At 48.4% G+C, this 26,075-nt stretch overlaps 1 protein-coding gene across 2 annotated transcripts in view; it reads right to left on the bottom strand.

Annotated features, from left to right (window-relative positions):
• TBL1X (transducin beta like 1 X-linked) overlaps positions 1-26,075 on the bottom strand; it is a 228,298-nt gene that overhangs the window by 42,771 nt on the left and 159,452 nt on the right. For both annotated transcript variants that reach the window (XM_082864435.1, XM_082864436.1), the window contains exon 4: positions 13,630-13,748. In XM_082864435.1, coding sequence (XP_082720561.1) covers positions 13,630-13,687 — 58 coding nt within the window. In that variant the 5' untranslated portion in view covers positions 13,688-13,748. The remainder of the gene's footprint in view (positions 1-13,629; positions 13,749-26,075) is intronic.

The raw sequence follows: 26,075 nt of genomic DNA, 5'->3' as shown, positions 1-26,075 counted from the left end.
TATGAACTTTGGAAACAGGCACCTTCGTAAGTGGTTATTTCGTCTTAGCTAAAAAAGGGAAACAGGAACCATCTTAGGTTTTTTCATATCATCACTAACGTTTAAAGTAGGAAACTACGGTATAATAAGACTTCAGGGCATGTTCGACAGCATCTAACCTCTCTCTGATGGCAATACCAAGGGAAATTGCTTGGCTATATTGAGCAAGACACATACTTAAACAACTGTAACTTATAAACACTCAACTGATTTTCAAGTGGTTTTTATTCTAATTGCTTCCCCCCACTGCCCCCCCCGACACATTAATGAGCACAAGAATGGCAAGTCTTGAATCTCAGCTTTTACACACATACAAATGAGAGCAGTAAACTTAGAAAAGATTGCACAACCAAAACTGCACGGGAAATGGGATGATTGTGAACATCTGGGACATAAAAAGGCAATTTCTCCACGGTTCCGTTTTGCTACTCTAAGCGGTTATCATCAAACCCAAAGAGCAGTTTAGGAAAACACTCTTTCTGAACGAAGTGGAGCTCGCTGGCAACTAGCACTACAAGAGGGTCTGTGATGAGACGATTCTCATAGTACAGGTTCTTCCCGACGCCCATGCACAGCGTAAGGGGAGGCTCAGCCCCTCTGCAGACTGTGCTCTGCAAAGGGAACGTGGGCAGGCTTCGCTGGAGGAGGAGTGTGCGTTAGTGATGCCACAAAGCTCTCTTGGGGCTGCTTTACTCTTTTCTACATAAGAGGCGTGGGCATCATATTCTCCAGCTACTTATCCACCCCTACATGTTTTCAAGTGATTTTTTAAAAGTGAGGTAAACACATACTCACAAATGCATAAGTGACGGATATGCAAGCACAACCTGGACTGGACTGGGGCAGGATGGACACAGCCAGGGCCTGTCCAGGTTCTCCTTCCGTCCCCCTCAGCAGGTGCTGCAGGCCCCCCATGACTGCCCTCTGAAATAAACCTGGACACCAAAGCTTGGGTGGCTAGCAACACCACGCGTGTGTCATCGTACATGCTGCTGGGAGAATGAGGTACCATCAGGTCGCTCCACCAGGAGAGGACACCTGCAAAGCTGTGCCCGGTTCTCCTGGACTGGACCCCATGCACCTTTTCCCTTGGCCGATTGTAATCTGTATTTTGCGGGGGGGGGGGGGGGGGGGGGCGGGTGTATTAATTTTTTAAAAATAAATTATTTTATTTTTATTTATTTTTGGCTGCGTTGGGTCTTTGTTGCTGCGCGCAGGCTTTCTCCAGTTGCGGCGAGCAGGGGCTACTCTTTGTTGATGTGCGCGGGCTTCTCATTGCAGTGGCTTCTTTTCTTGTGGAGCACGGGCTCTAGGCACGCAGGCTTTAGTAGCTGTGGCACATGGACTCAGTAGTTGTGGCACGTGGGCTCAGTAGTTGTGGCGCACAGGCTTAGTGGCTCCGCGGCATGCGGGATCTTCCCGGACCAGGGCTTGAACCCGTGTCCCCTGCATTGGCAGGCGGATTCTTAACCACTGTGCCACCAGGGAAGCCCCTTGATAAAATTTTAATGGAGAAAAGTTGAAGCTATCAATTCAAAATAAAGGGCACTATCAGATGTTGCATAAACAAGACATTTGAACAAACAAAATATAAACCCACTTATACTACAATTAAGAGGAACATAACAGAAATAGAGACACACAGGATTGACTTTGATTGAGCTGTATCTTTTCTCTCCAGCCTTCCTGAGGTATAACTGACATATGCCAATGTGTACACTGTGATGCTCTGACACACGGATATATACTGTGGAAGGGTTACACAACAGGCTACTTAACACAGGCGTGGCCTCACACAATTAACCTGTGTCTACTTCAGGGAGAGCACCACGCAGTATATTATAATCTGTATCTTGTGCTGTAATCCACTGAGTGTGACAGTTACTAAACTCTGTGAATCTTTCTAGCAAACCATCGAGCCTGAGGGTGCTCTAGGGGGCGCAGCCCACAAACCACCAGAAAGGCACTGCTTCCACCTCCTGGAAGACATGAGCACATGAGACATCACTGCTTTACAGGATTTTATTTTAGTTTTATTTATTTTTTTATTTTGGTCGGGCGGCTTGTGGGATCTTAGTTCCCCGACCAGGGATCGAACCCGGGCCGCGGCACCGAATCCTAACCGCTGGACCGCCAGGGACTCCCTCACATGATTTTAAAGGTACTTTCGTCCTCTACTCATATGGACAAACTGTTCAGGTCTTCCTGATTTATTATTTAATGAAACTAATGTTTTCCTTTATGATTTCTAAAGCAAAGGCTACCACTACCTCAGAGAAATGCCTGTCTTTACCGTTTCACAAAGATTCTCTTTCTAAATAGGGACAACATTAGCAATGGAGAAGAGCCCCTGCAGTCAAAAATATTTTTAGAGCCTCAGCTGAACAATAAGCCCTGAACTTGCGTTTAAATTAAGATAGTTGAACCATTAAAATGACTTCCCAGATCCGGGGAAACGTGTCTTGCATAAGAAGTCATTCCACGGTCCCAGGAACCACGGCGGAGCCTGCCGGATGATGTGTCAGCTGCTGGGATTACAGAGGGCAATGCCGCTTAATCATTTCTGGAGATGCAATTATTCAAAAATATTAAGAGGAACACCCTTTTCCTGGTTATCTAAACTCCTCACTGGGAGTCCAAAGCACCCCCCCAAACCGAAAACAAAACCCAGACTGAAGACTGCTACTCCCGATTATTTTATTATCTGCTAGAGAATGGTGCTGGCAGACTTCCCTCTTCCTCGAGTGGAAAAATACCCTGGAAAAATTTAATAAAAACAGGGACTGCATTATGCTCACTGTTAAAGTCTACTTGAGCTCTGTAGCAGAAGGAATCAAAATGCAGCCCAAGAAGACGATAAAGAGTGAGAAAATGAGAATGCCATCACAACTCCACTTTCCAATAAAAACTAACCGGAAGAAGAAACATCCCACAGCTCAAGGATGTGTATCAGCGGTTCTCAACTGGAGATGATTCTGCCCTCCAGGGGACATCTGGCAAAGCAGAGACATTTTTGGCTGTAACACGGGAGGGTGGGGAAGCGTTGCTGTCATCCAGTGGGTGGAGACCAGGGGTGCGGTTTAACAACCTACAATACCAGACAGCCGCACCGGCAAAGAACAACCCGCCCCAAAAGTCAACAGTGCTGAGGCTGAGAAGCCCTGGCTCTTTCCTGACTGCCAGGAGAGGCTGACAGTCTTTTGATAATGCACGCTCCTGTGGCCATTCAGAATATCTCCAGAGATTAAGACCCTCAACTCTGCCCACCTAATAGAATTCTTCAAGCTAAAGACCATGAGGGGATATTTAACAACCTCGTACAACACTGGAAAAGGGGTGGGGAACACTGCATAGACTTTTATCCTCCCCGTAAAAATACAGCCCGTCCAGTACCTATGGTCCCAATCAAATGCAGAATTGCTTCTCACGACAATTACCCAGGAGGAGACGGCCAGGTGAGCACGGCATACGATGCACACCTGAGTTTGCTGAGTTCCCAAGGAAGCAAAAACTTGTGCTATGTACACATGACAACTGCCGATCACCTTCAGATGACCTTTCTTTATTTCTTCTGTTTCCAAAAGCCCCAGAAGGTGAGTGTGGCTATCCACTTCTTAGTTAATACAGCTATTAGTGGAATCCGAGTAAAACAGACACCCCATCAAAACCTAGGCCTAGGGGCTTCCCTGGTGGTGCAGTGGTTGAGAGTCCGCCTGCCGACGCAGGGGACGTGGGTTTGTGCCCCGGTCCGGGAAGATCCCACATGCTGCGGAGCGGCTGGGCCCGTGAGCCATGAGACCCATGAGACATACACTGAGACTGCGTGTCCGGAGCCTGTGCTCCGCAGCAGGAGAGGCCACAACAGTGAGAGGCCCACGTACCGAAAACAACAACAACAACAACAGAAAAAAACCCTAGGCCTACACAATGGCTAATGACCTGCAAATTCTAATTAAAATGTCTCGGCCTCGGTTGTATTACTGACGTCTCTCTCTCACACACACACAGCTCTGCAGACCATGGAAGTGCAAAATTATCACTCCTGTTTAATTTTTTTGTTTAATAATTTCAAGATTATCATGGACTGACGGGAAGTTGTGAAAACAGTGGAGTCCTGTGTGCCTTTCAGCCAGCCTCCCCCAGTGGTGACATCTTATCTCGCCCTAGGACAATATCAAAACCGAGAAGTTACATCCAACCGACTGGTCACCTGACTGCAAACCTTCTCCAGGTTTCGCCATTTCTGACCTGTGCGTGTGCGCGTGCGCATCACCTATGCACGTAGCGTGTAAAATATTATCCCATGTGTCCATGTGTGATCATCTCTGCGGTCAAGACGCAGAGCTCTTTCATCAGCACGAAAGAACTCCCCCACAGCAGCCCTGTGCAGGTGGACCAGCCACCCGACGCCCGGCAGTCATCTCTGCAGGCTTGCCATTTTCAGAGCGCTCTACAAAAGGAACCGCACAGTCTGTGGCCTTTGACGATGGCTTGGTGTTTCCAGCACATCTCCTTGGAGACCCACCCAGGCTGTGTCATGTATCGATAATTCGTTCCCACTTATTGCTGAGTGGGACTCTGGGATGTGGACATATCACAATCTGTGGAGCCAATCACAGACATTTGGGACATCTCCAGCACACTGCTATTGCAAAACATGCCGTTTTCAGCATTATTTTTAAAAAATAACCAGATTTTTGTAGGATACCAACCTAGCTCAAAAATGACGCTACGTGTGCCAAGGACTCACCCCAAATGCTGTATAGTTCTATTAAAAAGCCTTTCAGTGTTAATAATGTTACTGTGGAATTTAAGTGGTTTCTTATCTTCCTTTTGAGACATATTTTCCAAACTCTGAAATACTCTATACAGAAAACTTACCTATAATACTGTGATTTATTTAAAAGTTGTGGTTAAAATATACATGACATAAATGCACCGTTTCACCTATTTGAAGTGTCCAGCTCAGTGGCATGAAACACATTCCTACTGTTGTGCAACCACCCTCACCGTCCATCTCCAGAACCTGTTCATCTTCCCCAGCGGAGACTCTATCCCCTTCCCACACAAACTCCCCCTTCCCTCCTTCACCTGCCGGCACCCACCTTTCCGTCCGTGTGGACGTGACTCCTCCAGGGACCTCGTGTGAGTAGAAGCGCGCAGGATCTGCCTTTTGTGCCTGGCTTACTTCACTGAGTGCAGGGCCCTCAAGGTCCATCCCCGTGGGAGCACGGGTCCGAGTTGCCTTGCTTCGTAAGGCCGGGTAACATCCCACTGAATGGAGGAGCCACACTGTGCTTCTCTCTCATCCGTCATGGACACTGGGTTGCTTCCACTGTGATTTTTTTTTTTTTTTTTTTTTGGCTGTGTTGGGTCTTCGTTTCTGTGTGAGGGCTTTCTCCAGTTGCGGTGAGTGGGGACCACTCTTCATCGTGGTGCGCGGGCCTCTCACTGTCGTGGCCTCTCCCGTTGCGGAGCACGGGCTCCTGACGCGCAGGCTCAGTAGTTGTGGCTCACGGGCTCCAGACGCGCAGGCTCAGCAGTCGTGGCTCACGGGCCTAGTCGCTCCGCGGCATGTGGGATCCTCCCAGACCAAGGCTCGAACCCGTGTCCCCTGAATCGGCAGGCAGATTCCCAACCACTGTGCCACCAGGGAAGCCCCCACTGTGATTTTTTTTTTTTTTTGCGGTACGCGGGCCTCTCACTGCTGTGGCCTCTCCCGTTGCGGAGCACAGGCTCTGGACGCGCAGGCTCAGCGGCCATGGCTCACGGGCCCAGTACCGCTCCGCGGCATGTGGGATCTTCCCAGACCAGGACACCAACCCGTGTCACCTGCATTGGCAGGCGGACTCTCAACCACTGCGCCACCAGGGAAGCCCCTCACTGTGATTTTTTTTAGGAACATTTTACTGCCCCCTCAAGGCTGAAGCTCATCTTTTCCATTGGGTTCTCCAAGACATCACCCCTCCTTACTACAGCAGCTCACAAATCTGAGATGAGCAGCTGGGGACAGACAGGACACTTAATGCAAACTGCTCCATCTTGAGTTGAGCAGAGATTCCAATATAATTAAACCAGAGGCCGGCAGAAGGGTATCGGTGATTTCTGACATGACTGACAGCTCCCTGCTCAGAGTGTCAATGGCCTCAGAGAAGTGTCTGCTCTACTGCTGGACTGCAACTCCCAGGAACCCTTCTTGAATCCAGAATGGTTGGATTAAGACACACTCGTTCACAGGCCCCAAGTCACCTGGGGCTTTTTCAGAGGGGACCTCTTCACCCTCGCAGTCAGATGTGTGTTATTTCTCTCCTAACAAAAGCTCCATGAAGTGAATGAGAAATGTCATCTCGGTTCCGTTTACAACCTTTAGAGCCTGGCCACACAGTATTTCCCGCTCCTCCTTACGTGCAAGGATGATATGTAACACATAACTGTGTACATCATGTAACATCCATGTACACTATGTAAATCAACGGAGACATGGTTGACTCCACCTGGCCAGTCATGTGAGTGCAGGCATCGCGGCTCTTTAGGAAAATGGTAGCTGCCTGGGGTGCAGACTTTTACTTTTTTTTTTTTGCGGTACGCGGGCCTCTCACTGTTGTGGCCTCTCCCGTTGCGGAGCACAGGCTCCGGACGCACAGGCTCAGCGGCCATGGTTCACGGGCCCAGCCGCTCCGCGGCATGTGGGATCCTCCCAGACCGGGGCACGAACCTGCGTCCCCTGCATTGGCAGGCGGACTCTCAACCACTGCGCCACCAAGGAAGCCCCAGACTTTTACTTTTGAAAACCACTGATGTTCCTCTCAGAATAAGGCACCTACGGCAATGCTAATATAAGCAAAACATATGTGTAATAGATTGGCCTCTCGACCACGAACCATGACAGATCAGAAAGTAAATTCCAGCGTATGAGGAGTTTTCAATCCTACTGGGAAGTCTTTAAATCTCTACAATGAAGAAAGAAGTTCACCATCCTGCTGATTTGTGATATATGATAAATGAATTTCTACCATCTATCATAATGATAAGCTTCTCTTACCGTCTAAAATGTTAAAAAAAACAGCCACTGGGGACACGCAGCCTGGTAACACACCCGCACCTGGCAAAACGTTAGGGAAACAACTTCTCACTTGTGTTCCTTGTTCACTGTTATAGTTACCACCACAGTCGTCAAGTGGTTTTGATTAAGCCTCTGTCTGTTCTTCCTGGTGTGCAAATGTCAGTCACAAAACTCACAGTAGAGAAACACTTCCCCTAGTTTCAATGACGTTAATACCTTGGGTGTGTAGTCAAATCAACGCATGGAAACTTTTAGCATCTGCCCTACCTGGGGCCCTGCCGGTCGGAATCCTGCTATCTACCTGGAAGCCGGCCCAGATGGACATATGTCCTGCCCACAGGCTCGGTCTTACCCACTGGAGGGCTGGCCAGGCTGCAGAGTTTCCTAGTTTCCTGCAGAAAGGTGCCTGCTTAAGGAGGAGCCGGTGTGCACGGGCGAACGTTCTCACTCAGCAGGTCTGGGGAAACCGTGACCCTGGTACAGGCTCACGAAGGCTAATTTTAAACCCTGAGAGGAAGCGTAAAACTTCATCAGTATCCTGTAGATATATCTGTGGGGGACAGTGTCCTTTTACTTACTTCCCAACATGTCCTGCGCCCCAGGCACCAATGAGCTCTACAACTCGAATCAAACCTATAAAACCACTGACGGCTGTGAAGTGCCTCGCTGCCGAGTGAGACAGAAGAGGATGTGGTGGCTTCTGATAAACTAAACCCACACCTGCCACTCGGCCAAGCAACCCCACTCCCAGATACCAACACAAGAGAAGTGAAAACCCACGTACAACAAAAGCCTGTACGCAAACGTTTGTGGCAGCCTTGGCTGTAATCGTCAAAACCTGGGGACCACTCAAATGTGCTCACACAGGACAAAGGACTAACCGCCCTGCATCCCTAAAATGGAATATGATGTAGCAATAAAGAAGGAACTACTGATGTATGCACCAGTGTGAACGAACGTCAAACGCACCGAGAGAGGCCAGACCGTCAAGGCTCCCTGCTGGAAGATTCCACTCCTAAGACATTCTCGCAGAGGCAAAACTACAGGGACAGGAAGCAGAGAGGTGCTTGCCAGGGGCTGCAGTGGGGGGAAGGGCCACAGGGGACTTTTTGGGGTGATGGAGCTGTTCCGTATCTTGATTGTGCTGGTGGTTACACAACTGTAAACGTTTGGCAAACACTGCAAATCTGTACTCCAAAAAGGATGAATTTTATGGCATGAAAATTATACCTTACATTAAAAATAAAAAGAAAGAAAGAAAAAGGAAAAGATGGTACAGATGAGGGTGGGGAGGGGAGAAGCAGCCACATCTAACAAGGAAAGGTCATGTCTGTCTTCTCCAAGGCTGCCAACTGAGATGAATGAGAAAAAGGTCTTGTCATCGTTTAACGTCACGGAGAATCTGGCCCCAAACCCCCAGACCTTCTCTCCTTTCCAGAATTAATGGTGACATTGACCCAGCTCCATATGAGACCATCTTTCCCTCCATCCGTCATGGAGCTGGTCCTGTGCACACGACATAACAAAGACACTTGAGCTTGTTCGTGACAGATCTCCAAACCCATTCATTCAGCTCCTTCACCAGAGCCTTGGCAACTCCTGGCAGGTAACCCCCCCGGTTGTGTAAAGAGCTGCCTGCCACCAACGCCAGCGTCCACTGGGTCCCTGCCCCACTGGATCTGGGAGAACAAATTTTCTTTATAATTTAATTTGAGGATGAGGCCCCAGAGGAAGTATTTAATATGCCTACAGAGACTCACTTATCGGATGTCCTCGCTTCTCATACCGACGCCGGGCTCCGCTACTGTATTCACCAAGAGCAGCGGGGAGGAACTCACGGTTCGCCCAGCGTTTGGAGGGGCTGCTCGCAGAAGCCCAGGCAGGCTGACACACATCCACGCTGAAAGAGCATGGAAAACACCGAGCAGCTCAGAGAGGCTTTGCCTCCTTAAACAGGTTGTTCATTGATCGAACCTGGAGTTGTTTTACAGAGACAGCCCTGTGTCAGCACAAGACGAGAACCCATCTCCAGGATGACCCTGGAACCAAAAATCTTCAGTCTGTGGAACTCAGAGAATAGAAACGTTGCCACCAGAGCCCTTCGTGAAGCGAGAGACCCTTCAGTAAGGAAAACGTGGCTTCCAGCAGCGCGAGGAGCTTGTACGGGCTGATTGGAGACTAGCCCGTCAGCTTCCAAGTTCAAAACTCCCCCAACCCTTTGAGTTTTGCCCCAAACCCTGGATCAGGGAGACAGATGTGCGTCCTGCCCCTTGTGTCCTGGCAGGTTGACCTCGCAAAAGACCTCCTTCTTCTCTCAAAAGCTGGTGACACAGTACTGGCTTATATGCGTGCTGGGCAGTGAGCCTTTGCTCGGATCGTGAAGGGAACTTATGGGCTGCGTGGCAAAGACGCTCTGCCACAATCTGCTTCTTAAAAATCGCCCAGACAGCACATCTGACCCCACGACTGATCCCTGTAAGGCAGAGGCCAACGGACTCCTAGCCCTCAAAACTGGACTACCGGTAACTCATGCAAAAACCAACTGAGCCACTCTGGTGCCAGAGCTGGTCAAAATCTCCTCCTGCTGAGTTGAAAAGCCTTGCTTCCTCACTAACCAGCTTCACTTATCAGGCTGCCATGAAGCGCACCTGTGAGACGTCACAAATCAATAGTGTTTAGGGAGTGCTTTCTACGGGCACGGCCCTTGCTTCAGACAACGAACGGTGACAAGAAGCCTTTGAGGAAAAGGCTGTGGAATACATACACAGCTGGGTGAAGGTCAGGGAAGAGTCCCAGATGATACGAACTCTGCCTCTTGAGGGCAGAAACACAAAACAAGTCCATGTTCAAGATGCTTTCCTGAGTTTGCAGAGATGAGATGTGGATTCCCACAACACTTTCAGGAAAGTATCATTTCAATACCCTGCCTTCCTGCTATCTGGGGGGATGAATGTTCTGTCGGTTATCTTACTTGCAGCCGAAAGCATCCTACCTGATATGTGATACGTTTAGTGCAGGACTCTCTGCATCGGCTCAGGCCGCAGGACCAGGAGTGCCCGTGGTTGCAGGGAACTTGTCCCTCGGGGCGGGGGGGGGGGGGGGGGTGGAACTCCGAGTCTATTCCTGGTTGTGAGGTGATGAGCACATCTACCAGAGAACCAGGGGTCTGCCTCACCGCGGGGTCCTCACCACCTACCATCTCCGTCCTCCTCCACACCCACTTTCTTCTACACACAACCTGAGGATGAAGATTACTGAAGACGCCACAGCAGAGAACTTTCAACCTCTAGTAGAGAAGCCACGCTGGGAGGGGTTGAGGAATGAATCACCTGTCACAATACAGGACTTAGTTAGCTTTAATGAATTTGATGGTGGTAAAGGAGAGAGAGCACAGATACTTAATCAAGAGACCTTTTTCTTTCTTTCTTTTTCTTTTTTTTTTTTAATTAGAAAGGAGACATTGACAGGCCAAGGAGAAGGTGCTCTTGGCACTTGGTGGGTGCTCAGTAAAGACATGCTTAACCAAATCTTGAGATTTGAGATAAACATGTACAACAACCCCCAAATGAACACTTACACCTTAGGCATTTCTTCTTTGGGGCATGTCCTCGTGGGGTACTCGAGTCAGTCGTTAGAGGAACACAGAGTCATCTCTTAACTCCTCACTCAACCTATGGGACTTACTCTAGGGAGTCTGACAAATTAGGACAGCAGTTCAGCAGACGTTACATGCAATCAGCGTTGATGAAATTCTATACATTGCTGTCTCCCAAGTCTCCCTCTCAGTTGCCTGGTTACAGAAACTTTATCAACAAATGTGAGACAAATGTAAACAGACACCAAAAAAGGAAGTTTCGCCTTTCTGGGGGAGGAATGGAGATTTCTGTGTTTACTCAGAGGTCAGCAACGCTCTTGCCCCAGGGCCCTACAAACCAACCTCCGGGAGAAACCTTTCTCTGGGTTACATGAAAGCTTTCTTTCACACCCGTTATTCACCCTGATGTGCACAGACAGAGGGGCGGGAATTGTAGCCTGTCATTGGTTTACACGTTTTGACTATGCTTTCAGCTTCATCCTATCTTTGGGAGGAGGTGTTTCTAAAAGGAAAGAATCCTAAATGCAATGCTGGAAATCTACAGGGAGACAGGGTGTGGTACATGGAATTTTCACTTGCAATCCTTTCTGGGAATCTATCAGATCAGTGCTAGGGGAGCACTGGTACTGCAGCTGAGATTCCCTGGTTAAGTTCTGAGGTTAAGGTACCAGAGCAGTGGTGGTGATTTCCCTGGTTTACAGGGGGAGGCAGTGCCTATTTTGTTTTGCTTATCCATTTTTTATACTATGCTCTGGCAAAAGCTAATCCAAATGTTCGAGTGTAGATGTAGAAAGAACGTGTACTTGCCACGACTAATTCTAGCTGGGGTCGCTAGCAGAAAGAGAGATCCAGGCTTGGTGGGGAGAGGTTTATTTATAACATGCTACATGCCCGATGTATTTCATCCCTTTTGCCCAGAATAACCTTTTTTTTTTTTCTCATTTTTTAATTTAATTTTTCGGCTGCATTTGGGTCTTTGTTGCTCTGCGCAGGCTTTTCTCTAGTTGCGGAGAATGGGGGCGACTCTTCCTCGTGGTGCACGGGCTTCTCACTGCGGTGGCTTCTCTTGTTGCAGAGCACCGGCTCTAGGCGCTGTGGGCTTCAGTAGTTGCAGCACGCAGGCTCAGTAGTTGTGGCTCGTGGCTCTAGAGCGCAGGCTCAATAGTTGTGGTGCACGTGCTCAGTTGCTCCGCAGCATGTCGGATCTTCCTGGACCAGGGCTCAAACTCATGTCCCCTGCACTGGCAGGCGGATTCTTAACCACTGCGCCACCAGGGAAGCCCCAGGATAACCATTTTTCCAATGGGTAACTAATGTGTTCAAGAATAAGAATCGAGCCATTTGGTTTGCCTTCAAGGCCTGCCCATCGCACCCTTCTGGGCTGACCCTGAAAGAGCCCGTCCCAGGGGCCCACAGTTGGTTCACCCTGAGTCCTAGCACGTGTGTTTCTGGCAAGTGGGACCTGGGAATTGGCTTCCTTCTTGAAAAATCAAGTTGCAGAATATATAAAACATGACACCAAGTGTATAAAGCTTAAATGTGTGCAGAGCAAACTGTTATAGGTTGAACTGTCCCCTCAAATTCATATGTTGAAGTCCTACCCCCCAGTACTCCTCAGAATGTGACGTTATTTGGAAAAAGGCTTACTGCAGATGTAATTAGTTAAGATGAGGTCGTACTGGAACACCATGAGCCCCTAATCCAATACGACTGTGTCTTTACAAAAGGAGCAACCTGACAAGTTTAGACAGAGAGGTACATGCAGAGGGAGAACGCCACATGAAGGTGCAGGTATGTATCAGGGGAGGATGCACCTACAGGCCAAGGAGAGCCAAAGACAGCCGGGAAAGCACCAGAAGCTGGGAGAGAGGCTGGGACAGACGCCACCACAGCCCTCAGAAGGAGCCACGCCAGCTGACACCTGGCTTTGAGACCGCTATCCCGCAGAACACTGAGACGATATATTTCTGTTCAAGCCACCCCACCAAATCACCCCACCCCCATATAAACACACCATATGTACACACCAGCCCATAAATGCCCTCCCTGTGCTGGGGGCCAGGAACCCCAAATCACCCCACCCCCACATATACACACCATATGTACACACCAGCCCATTAATGCCCTCCCTGTGCTGGGGGCCAAGACCCCAAATCACCCCACCCCCATATATACACACCATATGTACACACCAGCCCACAAATGCCCTCCCTGTGCTGGGGACCAAGACCCCAAATCACCCCACCCCCATATATACACACCATATGTACACACCAGCCCACTAATGCCCTCCCTGTGCTGGGGGCCAGGAACCCCAAATCACCCCCGCCCCATATATACACACCATATGTACACACCAGCCCATAAATGCCCTCCCTGTGCTGGGCGCCAAGACCCCAAATCACCCCGCCCCCATATATACACACCATATGTGTACACACCAGCCCACTAATGCCCTCCCTCTGCTGGGGGCCAGGAACCCCAAATCACCCCACCCCCATATATACACACCATATGTACACACCAGCCCACAAATGCCCTCCCTGTGCTGGGGGCCAGGAACCCCAAATCACCCCACCCCCATATATACACACCATATGTACACACCAGCCCATAAATGCCCTCCCTGTGCTGGGGGCCAGGAACCCCAAATCACCCCCGCCCCTCACCGTATCTATCACAACTGCTCTTGATCTTAATTCCAATCTGATTTCACGTGAACAGAAACGTCAGGGGAAAGAACATACTGCCTCATCCCGCCCCTGGAATGGGACGGCCCCAGAACCTTCTCCTCCCTCCTGTAATCCTCTGAACAAGAGTGTTCTGAGCTCTTCTTTTTCTATAGCCTGAGTGTTCGACCAGTGCATGGTTGCTCGCCTTGCACTTGGCATGTGGAAGATGATTTCCTACGGACAGGAAGCCTCCGTCTTACCTGACTCCTGGAGATAGCGATACACCAGAAAGTTCACCTCGTCACTGGTTATGCTCATCTTAGCCTCACCTCGCGGCGATGAGGTCTTTACGAAGCGGGGGCCACCTTCTGTGAGAACGCTGAGAGGAGAAAGTGGAAGAGAGTTTTGAAGCACTGCTTGTAGTTTTTTTTTTTTTTTTACTGCATTCTTTCTGAGATGATTAAAAAATACAATACTCAGGATGTTGTCCATGTGATGGTAATTAATGCCTGATCCGTGTTGTATTTAGTGATTACATAAAGATTTTATATTTGTGTGTGTGTGTGTGCATGTATATATAGACACATTCATACAGGTGAAAGTTTTCCCAAAAAAGATGAGTTGGTGTATTTTATAAATTCTGGGATGGACTCATATATAAACCACTAATGGAGACAAGCTCAGGGACCACAGAAAATGAGAACAAACACTGATTTTTTTTTTTTTTTTTTTGCTGTACACGGGCCTCTCACTGCTGTGGCCTCTCTCGTTGCGGAGCACAGGCTCCGGACGTGCAGGCTCAGCGGCCACGGCTCACGGGCTCAGCCGCTCCGCGGCATGTGGGATCTTCCCGGACCCGGGCACGAACCCGCGTCCCCTGCATCGGCAGGCGGACTCTCAACCACTGCGCCACCAGGGAAGCTCCGAAACACTGATTTTTTTATTCACTAAAGTGTGCGTTATGATCACAACGCAGTCGACAGCGAGCTTGAATGGAATCCCGATGCGCAGTAGGACAGACGCGGCTGCCTTCGATGCCGCCCTTCCCTAGACAGATGGGGAAGACGACCGGGTAGGCCAGCAGGCACGTCGACACCCCCAGGCAGGGCGACTATATGGTCTGGAAAACACCTGTGGCTCTGAAGCAGCGATTAATCATAACACCTCCCACTGATAAAAGTTCAGTGATGAACTTGACCGTCACTGAACCTACAGGGTGCACATGGCCCTGAGAAGGCAGACACACATCAGTGCGGAGCTAAGTCAGCGTATGTGTCAGCCTGACATGACTTCTACACAGAGGCCAGGTGTCAGGAAGCCAGCCCATGGACACAGAGAGAACCTACATCGTTTGTGTTTTGCCACAGAACTGGTTGCATCAGTGTGGCCGAGACCGCAGGACTGGAAGGCACGTAGAAACCTGGGGGAGGAGTGAGGGGATGATGAGAACTTCGGAAGCCTCTGTGTCTGAGGCAGACGAGAAGAAAGAGCCTTATTTTCTTCACAATCCTAAGTCAGACCTACGAGCACCCTGGCCCAAAGAGGACCGAAGTCACTCAAATAGAACTCTTTCACCCACAGACAGAGCAGAATTCACACGTGTGCAAGAGCACTCACTCCAAACGGCAGTGGCCAAGAAGGGCCGCAGCTTCCTTCAGTTATGTCGTCAATACTGAACAGTTCAGGCTGTTTGGGAACTGTCTTCAGAGTCCACGCCATATGTTTTCAGGCAGCTTTATGGTGGCAAATCTTTCATTATTGAATTACAATTAAATTTCCATTGGTTTAGAACAAGATAAAAGGACAAAACGCACATTTCAAGTTGGGAGGATTTGAATTAAAGGTTGTCATAATGGACACACCCCACGATGGCCCCCCAATGAGTCCCACCTGATATAATCCCCTCCCTTCCAGTGTGGGCAGGACCTATGACTCCCTTTTACCACACAGAATATGTCAAAGGAGATGGATGCCACACCCTGGTTAGGTTATATGGCAAGGATGACCGGATGTCACTCCTATAATTGTTACATTACATTGTATAAGACTCTTACTGGACTAGAGAAAGACGCTCCTGCCGGACTTCACACGAACCGCCCAGGGAACCAAGGGCAGTCTTTAGGAAGCTGTGCGCCTCAGTCCTACAACCACAAGAAAACTGAGTTCTGCCAACAGTGTGGGCTTGGAAGAAGACCCTTCCCTTCTCAGCTCTAAATAAGGATGCAGCCCAGCCACCACGTGGCTGCAGCCTCTCGAGACCCTGCGCAGAGGAGCCCCGCACGTGCCCGGTCTCCCAACCTTGGGAAACTGTGAGAGAACAAACGTGTTGTTTCTAGCTGCTGAACTTGTGGTCATTTGTTACGCAGCAGCAGATAACTAATACAGTGGCCTCTTGGGACACTCCAGTTCTCACTTTGTCGTCTTAACAAGATTTTAATTTGTAGTTACCAGAATTTTGTCATGCAAAAATACTTATCTTCTTCACTTAATTAGGTGGTATTTCTGCACTTCTGTAGACACTGGAAAGAAAATTTGATGGTCAGAATATACATTTGTCCTGAGACGTCTGCTTGAACTCTGAGGAGCTCACACAGAGGATGGCATTAGGAAGATATCTGAGACTAAATAAAAAGCTATGAAATCAGAGCATATACAAGTGAAGAAATAAAACATTATTCAAGGGACAGAACAAATAATAACAGAGATGTGCATGGCAGAATACTGTAGCTCTAAAGAGACTTTTGATGATCCTGAGTGGCAGTAATGATGGTGACTCAGTTCTCATGAGGAATTCAGTTTCAGGTTCTCTCTATGGTAAATGGTAAATGGTGGCGCCACTGGGATGTGATTAGGTCATGAGGGTGGAGCCCTCATGAATGGGTTAGTGCCCTTATAAAAAGAGACCCCAGAGAGTTCTCCCTCTTTCTGCCATGTAAGAACACACTGTTGCACACTTAACAGACTACAGTATAGTGTAAACCTTACATGAAGGGAAGATGGTGTTATCTGGCCCTCACCAGATTCCGAATCTGCTGGTGTCTTGATCTTGGACTTCCAGCCTCCAGAACTGTGAGAAATAAATGTTTGTTGTTTAGGCTGTCCAGTTTATGGTACTGTGTTATAGCAGCCTGAATGGACTCAGACACCACCCCTAACTCTCTTTTCTTTTATTGTCATTTTGAGTACTTATAAACAGTGAAATCTAATCTAACCAACAGGGTCTCTCAGCCTCAGGGAGTCTGACTTGGGGCCAGACGATTCTCTGTTAGGAGAACGCTCTGCACACTGTAGGATGTTTAGCAGCGTCCCTGGCCTCTTCTCACTAGACTAGACGCCAGCACAACCTCCCCTCCATCCCCTACGGTTGTGATGATCAAAAACACCCCCAGACATTGCCTAATATTACAAATTGCTAAACTGCTGCTGGCTGAGAACAACTGTTATACAGGAAAACTAAGCATTTTGTGTTTGAAATGAATTCCATTTATAAAATTGTAAGACACCGTGGAGCTAGCTCATAGACATTGCCTAATGAAACGGCCACGCTACTAAAAAGGATCCTTAAAATGCACCAGAAGGGCTTGGCTTTTTCAAATAGTCTATGTAAAATCTTTCCACAAAATCACACTTTCATAAGGAAAGTGCTGATTTTTGTCTTTCAGCATACAGATCTTCGTTTTCTAAGGAGAAAGTATTTGGATACATACGGACGACACCCCTGCACCCACAGCCTGGTTCACGTTCCCCACCCCGCAAGTGTCTGTAATATATATTAGAAGTGTCTGCACAAGCGTTAGCACAGGACTCTGGAGCAAGAGCATTTAAGATCCTCCAGGGACGGGAATTATGGACGACTTCTGGGAGCCCGTTCCTCTGTTCTTCTTTATGCATTAGCCTTTTTCCCAACGAAGAAAATTTCTGTGTAAGCTCTAGCTCTCTACTTTCTGATCCCAGATTCATCTTCTCTCTGAAATTTTAAGTTAGAATCCAAGATCAGAGAGTTTTCCCCAATATGGTGTTAACTTCTTAAAGGATTTTTGATTTGTAAACAGCAGAGGAAAGAAAACAAAAACCATCCCCGGCCTGCGATAGAACCAGGGATGTCATACCATTTGGTCCACAAGAGTGTCATGTGTTTCTACTGACTGGTCCACCTCAACATAGGCACACCTGGAGGTATTGTGGTTCAGTTCCAGACCACAGCAATAAAGTGAGTCACAGGATTTTTTTCTGATTCCCCAGTGCATGTAAGAGGTTTACACTATACTGTAGTCTATTAAGTGTGCAACAGTATTGTGTCTAAAAAAAGCTATATACCCTAATTAAAAAATTTATTGCTAAAAAATGCTAACCAAAATCTGAGCCTTCAGTGAGCTGTAATCTTTTTGCACTAACATCAAAAATCACTGATCACGGGCTTCCCTGGTGGCGCAGTGGTTGGGAGTCCGCCTGCCGGTGCAGGGGACACGGGTTCGTGCCCCGGTCCGGGAAGATCCCACATGCCGAGGAGCGGCTGGGCCTGTGAGCCATGGCCACTGAGCCTGTGCGTCTGGAGCCTGTGGTCCGCAACAGGAGAGGCCACAGCAGTGAGAGGCCCGCGTACCGCAAAAAACAAACAAAAAAAATCACTGATCACAAATCACCGTAACAGATATAATAATAATGAAAAGTCTGAAATGGTGCAAGAACTACCCTAACGTGACACAGAGACACAAAGTAGCAAATGCTGTTGGAAAAACGGCGCCAGCTGACTTGCTCGCTGCAGGGCTGGCATCAACCTTCAATCTGTAAAAAACGCGATGTCTCCGAAGTACAACATGTGGCATTTATGAGGTACGACTGTACACGAGGTACACGTATGTACACATATGAGGTATGCCTATACATGTATTAATTTAAAAAAACTGATCTAGGGCTTCCCTGGTGGCGCAGTGGTTGAGAGTCCGCCTGCCGATGCAGGGGACACGGGTTCGTGCCGCGGTCCGGGAAGATCCCACATGCCGCGGAGCGGCTGGGCCCGTGAGCCATGGCCGCTGAGCCTGCGCGTCCGGAGCCTGTGCTCCGCAACGGGAGAGGCCACAACAGTGAGAGGCCCCGCGTACCGCAAAAAACAAACAAACAAAACAACAAAAAAACTGATCTAATAATTGGATCAAAGTCTCCCCCACCAATAAAACACCTTCTTAAATTAAATGGCTTAAATTTCTTAAATGACTATTTCTTCTAAAACCTAACTAGTTCCAAAAAAAGGATTTACAGTGACCAGTGAACTGAAATGTGCATATATATTGTGAGACTATTCAATACACACCGGAGAACATTCTTTAAACCGACCATAAACCACACCAACATGCAATCCACGCCAATGCTTCGGGTTTGATTACAGCAAAATCAAGAGAAACCAACGATTAACTGGTGTCTAACTGCGGCGCCTCTGAGCAAAGCGCTTGAAGGTGGCTGCTGTCATTTTACTGCGTCAACATCACTACTTTGACTCAAATAAGTAAAACGGCTGATCTTCACTTGGCAAAAGCTACTGCTTTAGACAAATTTCGTCAAGATCTACATAAGGTTGGGAAAAAAAGTTACCTATCCTCTTTTCTCCAAGACAAGAGCTCGATTTCCAGAGACAGATGTTAGAATAAAATCATGGATTTTTTAAAATCAGGGATTTTCTGTATAATTTCATGTATAATAAATAAACGTGCTGGTATTACAGTGCTATTCAAAGTTCCGGGGACGGGCGCGGGCTTCTCTACCCCAGACACAGACAGGTGAAATTTACGTCAGTGGCTCAATTCCCAGGTCTGGTGTTTTGTTTTGTTTTTTCAATTGTGTTAAAATAGACACAACGTTTAATTTACCACCGTGACCATTCTGAAGTGCACAACCCGGTGGAGGCATTAAGGACATTCCTATTCCTGTGCAGCCACCCCCCACCTACCTCCACAACTTCTTCACCACCGCCAATGACCTCTGTCCCCAGTGAACACCACCTCCTTGTTCCCCCCTCCCCCAGGCCCCGGGAACCACTCTTCTGCCTCCTTTCTGCCTCTGTGAGTCTGAAATGAGAGCCAACGTTCCATCTTGCAGGTGGGAAGGTGGTTTCTGTCAGTTCTGAAGCACTCTGCAACTGCAAATACTAGCACAGCCCTGACGCTCGCCATGGACTTTCTTCAATCACCATGAGGGCCGGACATTACTTCCTACAAACACCTCTTCAGAAAGAAACGCTCTGTGACGAGAAGACCCCACAGTGAGAAGCCGCCACTCCTCACGGGAGACGAGCACGTGGACCCCAGTCTCGTGTTTACTGTAACCCCGCTGCAAATGGAAACAGGCAAATGCTTCACCCTGCTTTTCCCGCACTTGAGATAAATGAGGTACAAAGCGATGACAGAAAAAATTACCGAGCGCCTACGATATTCAAGGCATGGTGACGGCAATGGCAGGGATGAAACAAATTCAGATGCAGGCGCACACACACACACACACACACACAGACACACACAGACACACACACACACACCGCTTCCTTGAAGCTGTTAGTAAGATGTCTATGCAAATAACCAAAAGCCCCTGTAGTTAAAGCCCCGCGCCTATACCACAAGGTACTAAGAGGGACGGCAGCAGGGTTCCAGGGAAGGCTAGGTCAGGGAAGAGGGAGGAAGGTCAGGGAAGAGGGAGGAAGGTCTGGGAGAGGGAGGAAGGTCTGGGAGAGGGAGAAGGTGAATCCTCGACTGACGGACACAAGATCTGGCAGAGAAGTATGAAAAAGGAAGGAAAGGAAGGAGCTGTGTGTGGGGGTGGGGGTAACCTTCAAGGACGTACCAAGTGCTCCCTGGGACCCAGGGCGGGAAGATGGCCCTCTGTGCCGTCACTGTGGGCTGTGAGGTGGGGGAGAAGTTGGCCTGTGTCCTTTCTTCCAAGGATGGTTTTTGTGGGCACGTGATGTGGAGCTCGAAATGCCTGTACTGGCTGCAATAAAGCTGGGGTACACCAGGGTGATGGTTCCGGTGTCCGCGGACTGGCTAGAGGTAAGGGAACTAACGTCCTGAGAGCCACAGAGGAGAGCACAAAACGGAGGACTCGGGGGCCTCGTGGCTCAGAGCCAGGTGGCCCGATTCCTAATCATACCTCCATCCCTTTCTAGCTGTGGACTGCAGGGCGAGTCACGTGGCTCAGTTCTCCCTTCTCCAAACGGAGGATGACGAGAGCCGTTACAGCCGGCAGAGGTGGTGAGGACGCACAGCTTTTATACGAACTCCCAGGTCAGGGCCCCGGGCACAGGAGAGACGTAGGACGGCTATTACTCCCACTCGGCTACCTGCGAGCATCCCCAAAGCAAAGAGCCCCCTGAAAGGGCCCGAGGAACACAGCACCCTTGCCAAAGTGATTCAGAGCTGGCAGTGGGTGACGCATCAGCAGGCCAGCGGCAGGTCGAGAGCCCGTCCGAGAAAGCACCTCCCTCCACTCCCGGCCCGGCACTTCCACCATGGAGACCCGGAGGGCCGGGTCTCACTGCAGCACCTCGCCGTCCTCCACACCCGGCCCGGCACTCCCACCACGGAGACCCGGAGCGCCGGGTCTCACTGCAGCACCTCGCCGGCTTCCGGAGCGGCGGCCGTGGCCAGCTCAAGTCCTGACGACTCCCGTGGATGCCTTCCAACCTCCCCAGCTCTAGAATAAAGGAGAGCTTTTTCAGCACCGGCAGATCGTCCTCGGCCTCCAAAAGAAGGAAAAAAATTAAAAAGGGTTCTTAATTACTGCAATTGTGTTTATTCTCTTGCCTGACCCGGTTTTGATTCGAGGCACCTCCAGTCAGGTTGATTTGAGGTCTTTGGCGTTGTGAGTGTGCAAAAAAGAAATGACCGCCCTCACCACGAGGTAAAGCTACACAATTCCCTCACTGTTCTGCTTACAGAAGGAGGAAAATTAGTGCGGACGGATGACATCCCTGGAGTTGCCCCACTAAAGATGAGTATTCCAACATAAGTAATAATTCGGGCTTAAATCCATCAGGAAGCTAAAGGGAAGATTATTTATCATTATTATTTATAGTATTTCTCCTTTTCATGATTTAATTTCAAGGTGGCAAAAACTTCTAGACTCACAGTCCAGTTCACAAAGTAATTCAGTTGCAGGAGAAATGGTGTCTGAGGGTTTCGTTGTACTGAGTATGCACTTACAGTATTTAATATGCTCTCGTGCTCTGGGAAGGGAGAGCACTGCCCCCAAACAACAAAATCTTCACTGCTCTTTAATTATCTTAAAGGCTATAATCACAGGAGAGCTCCTTGAGAGCTGGCTCTGCTAGAGGAAGACAGAGAGGGCAAGCGCGTTCCCTGCCAACAGGAGGGGAGGCTGGTTCGGAAACGGCGAAGTAAGCGCACAGCGATTACAGGGCGGGGGCCGCGGTGCTCGGCTGGTATCACTGGTGGCAGAAGTTTCTCTTTTAACAATCTGTCCCATTATGAAATGTTCTCTTACAATCCTTTAAAGCAGGGACGGAAGAAACTTTGTCTCACGTCTTGTCTCCGCTATTAGTCTGCTGGCTTTCACGCTGGAAGAATCCATCTCTTAAAGTAACCTTCTGGACGAGGCCCAGGGTGCCTTGGGACTCGATTCCATGCAGACTGAGGACCGAGAGCCAGAGCAGCTGGAAAATCTGCTGGAAATGACCTCATCGTAACAAGGCACTCTCCTTCTCTCCGCATTTCACAAATTCTCTGCTGACGGGAGCGCACTGGGTCTTACCTCCCCGCTCACTTTATCCATAATGTTTTTCTCTCTTCAAACGGAAACTGAGTTTCCCAGTGGTCAGTTTAAGAGGAAGAGTTTTAATTTACGCACCAGCATTTACATATAAGTCCTTCTGTACAATCTTGACGGGGACCCAGCTTATTGTGGAGATGAAGCGGGCTTGTTTTATACGCTGCATATACCTGTTCTTCCGGCATAACTAACGAAGCCGATACGTAGCCACCGGAAGGACCGAAAGCTGTTTTGTTGTCCGACGACAGCATGAGTGCGATTCGATAAATTAAGGCACTTACAGTCGGACCCCGATTACAGGAGACTATATACATAGAAAAGATAGGGCGGGGAACAGGAAAATGTGAACAGTGGTTTGTTTTTTTTTAATAGACATATCTTCATTCACCAATGAGCATGTCTATTATTTTACGGTAAGAAAAGAAAAATCCCCCCAAAGGTAAGATCTTTCACTCATTTTACAGTTATATTTACTTACTTGGGAGCCAAATGGTCCGAAAGTATAAATATAATCAAAGGACTATCATTTTATTATCAGAGTTCACAGGCCTAGCAGTGGAATTGCCATTTAAATATAAGAATGAACTAGTGTCGTAAGATGCAGTCCTCAAAAGGATTTTCACCATGGGAGAAAATGTCCATGATACGGCGATACATGAAAAAAATAGGTTTCTGGATGGAACGTGCATGTCGCTAAATTTCATTTTGTACACGCACACAAAAGATACCCTCTAAAATATAAAAAAGATAATTAAATACACCCATCTCTCCAGGGTGCGATCACGCTGGAATTTTATCTGTGTGTGCGTGCGTGCCTTTCTGTAGCTTCCAAATTCTCTCCTATGAACGTGAACTGTTTTCATAGTCATTAAAATGTCATTAAAAGCTGGCAGCGTCTTCAGAAATCATCACTATGAGAGCAACCCAGCTGAGTAGGAAATAGAGCTGCAGGGTCGAGAGAGCAGAGAGAAGGGAGCCTTCTCGGGTTACGAAAATAATGCGGCGCTTCACAAAATCCAAAACATCCCCTGCGTGAGGCATTCAGAGAGGGTCCTTTCTGTGCCTGGCTGCCCTTCTGGGTTAATTAACGGCTGGCTGGGGCCTTGCATCCCAACCCTGTGTGCAGAGCCATGAAGGATGCTGACGTGACAAGAGAGGCGTCCCGTCCTGGAGTTACCGCCAAGACCACGTGCGCATCTCCAGAGCGGGCCCCCGGGTCCTCTCGCAAACCCTCTGAGCCGCCAACCCTCCCCACCCTCCACTTCTCTGCCTGATCAGGAGGCAAACCCAGAAGGAAGCCTTCCTAAAAAATGTCCCACCCAGTAACAGCAAACCCCTGCTAAGAAAGTCTGCATCACGGAGCCAGACGATGCATGTAAGACCAATAGCACAGTTATCGTTTTAGTCTTCTCCCCTACACAGTGAAATGCCAGTTCAGGTACCCAAGACTTCAAAGCAAAGTGCCTTGGGAGACACAGACAGCCGCTGCTTCCTCATAAGAGTAGTCTGTCTTCTTTTTCTAATGACTTGGGCCTTGTAAGCTAATGCTTCCGATTAATCTGTAAATTAACGTACAGATTTTAATTATCTCTAAGACTGAGAGGCTGCAATCGGATTCTTTACAATGTGCACCAGGCCCTCAGACAAATTTCAGCAATACGTACAGGCTGGTTATGAAACCTCTAAGACGCTGTGATTTTCACCCACATAACGCAGGATTTATTTGAGCCCTGATGATTCCCTTTTCTGCAGTAGGTGGAGTCGTCATATAAGGTGACCTCCAGAGTTCTGAAAAATAAACCCTGCGGTTTTCTCCGTAGATGTTAAGGCGGGCGATGCCTTGCCCTTTGAGGCAGCCTGCCTGCGTCTCAAAAATCCTGGTGTTAAAGCGTATTTTGATGCTTCAATTTAAATGAATGACAACAACAACAAAAGTTTTAAAAGAAAAATACTTAAAGCATCGTGAACCCAAGTATCTGCTGAGAGTTCAATGAGTCTCATGCCATGTTGGCAAACGCAGGAACTCAGTCTTGTAGTCAAATGCTCGCCATCTTAAATTTCCACAGCCACAAAACCGTTCAGATTAAAACACAAAATAAAGTAGGGACAGTAGCAGTGAGTCGGGTTCGTCACTCTCAGTACTCCGGACTTTGGGGAGCACAGAAATCTCTGGGATGGGCTGCCCTGTGCACTGTAGAGCAGCACCCCTGGTCTCCACCCAGTCGATGCCAGAAGCTCTCTATCTCCCTGAAAAACATCTCCAGACGTGATCAAATGTCCCCTGGGGAGGGGCGAGGAACTGCCTAGGGCTGAGAACATCTGAGCGGCGGCGGTTACACAAGTCCAGAGCCGCCCTTCACATGGAAGGCCCTCAGATTCCTACAAGTCTTGATTCCCTGAGAATCTGCAGTGCTTTCGTCGAGGAACCACAACTTGGATGCTGTCCTAAGCACGCCACAGACCTTGCAGAGGTGCAACTCGGATGTCCTCCAACTCAAAGGCTGCAGTCAGAAGAGGGAGAAATAACACAGGTGTGTTTCTCTAGGTCGAGGTGGGCTCACTGTGGCCCACAGGCCAATTCCCACCTGCAGCTGCATTCTGCAAGGACTGTGACCTATCGATAGCTTTTACATTTTTAAATGGTTGAAAAGGAAATCAAAACGATGCTATTTTGCCACCCACGAAACTGATATGACATTCAAATTCCAGTGTCCATCAGTGAAGTTTTGTTGGCACTCAGCCACACTTGTTCATCTGCGTAAGATCGGTAGCCACTCTCACACGACAAGGCCAGAACTGAGCGGCCGCAGCACAGACCACTGGCCCACAAAGCCTCAACTATCTACTCTCTAGCCCTGGACAGAAAAGGTCTGCCAACCTTGCTCTCCTGAAGATTTTCCCCTTTCTACATTAGAGCACACCTGCCTCACCGCTTCCCAGCCTGAAATCTTCCTGTCTGAGAACCTGAAGGTGATGCCCCGAAAGGTGGATGTTCCTGGTGAACACACCAACCACTGTGAAATGGACAGCCAAGAAAACACCACAGCCATGGTCTGCTGCGAATGGCTTTCAAAGGAGGCACCTGCTGAAACTAGGTAAGTCTAAGGGGAACAGATATGAGCCCTCACTTTCTGACGCACAGCACCCAACACAGAGAGGAAGGGCATGTGGGTTTTATACAGATGACTCCCCAGCTCGTGGAGGCACCGTGGGTACTGTGGTAGGTAAGCAGCAGTGTGTCATTTCCCAGCACGGTCCCAAATGACCATCTGCACGTATAAACTGTACAAGGAGCTAAATAAAGGCTACAAAAATGTCCAGAGTCATCTATAAAGCTAAGCACCAAGGCCTCACACACAGCAGGAAGTCAGCGTGTGCTCAATTCAATTCAATCCAAGCAAAGCTTACGTTCCCTAAATACTGAATTAATACACAATCGAAACACTCATGAGCAACAGGCCTCCCCTCTCTCCTCTTCCTTCTGACATTTAAAATATGGTTCAACTGCATTTCAAAACATACTGACAGATGGTGCAGCCACTTTGGAAAAGTTGGACGGTTCTTCAAAAGGTTAAACAGAGTTACCATAACAACCTAGGAATTCTACTGCCAGGTATATACCCAAGAGGCATGAAGGTATATGTCCACACAAAACTGGTACACGAATGTTCACGGCAGCATGATTCATAACCACTCAATAAAAGTAAATACACCTCAAATGTCCGTCAACTGATGAATGGATAAACACAATGCGGTACGTCCATACAATGGAATATTATGTGGCCATAAAAAGGATTCACGTTACAACATGGATGTCAACATCTGATGTCACAGATTCAATTAACCTTTTATAATTTTATTTTTTAAAACAATCTACGCTTTTCAAATATTTAAGTATAGTACTGAAATTCTAATACAGTTGAACTTTTAA

This window comes from Leucopleurus acutus (assembly GCF_964270905.1).
Source record: "Leucopleurus acutus genome assembly, chromosome: X".
Taxonomy (NCBI): Eukaryota; Metazoa; Chordata; class Mammalia; order Artiodactyla; family Delphinidae; genus Leucopleurus; species Leucopleurus acutus.
This window is presented reverse-complemented; position numbering and strand designations above follow the sequence as displayed.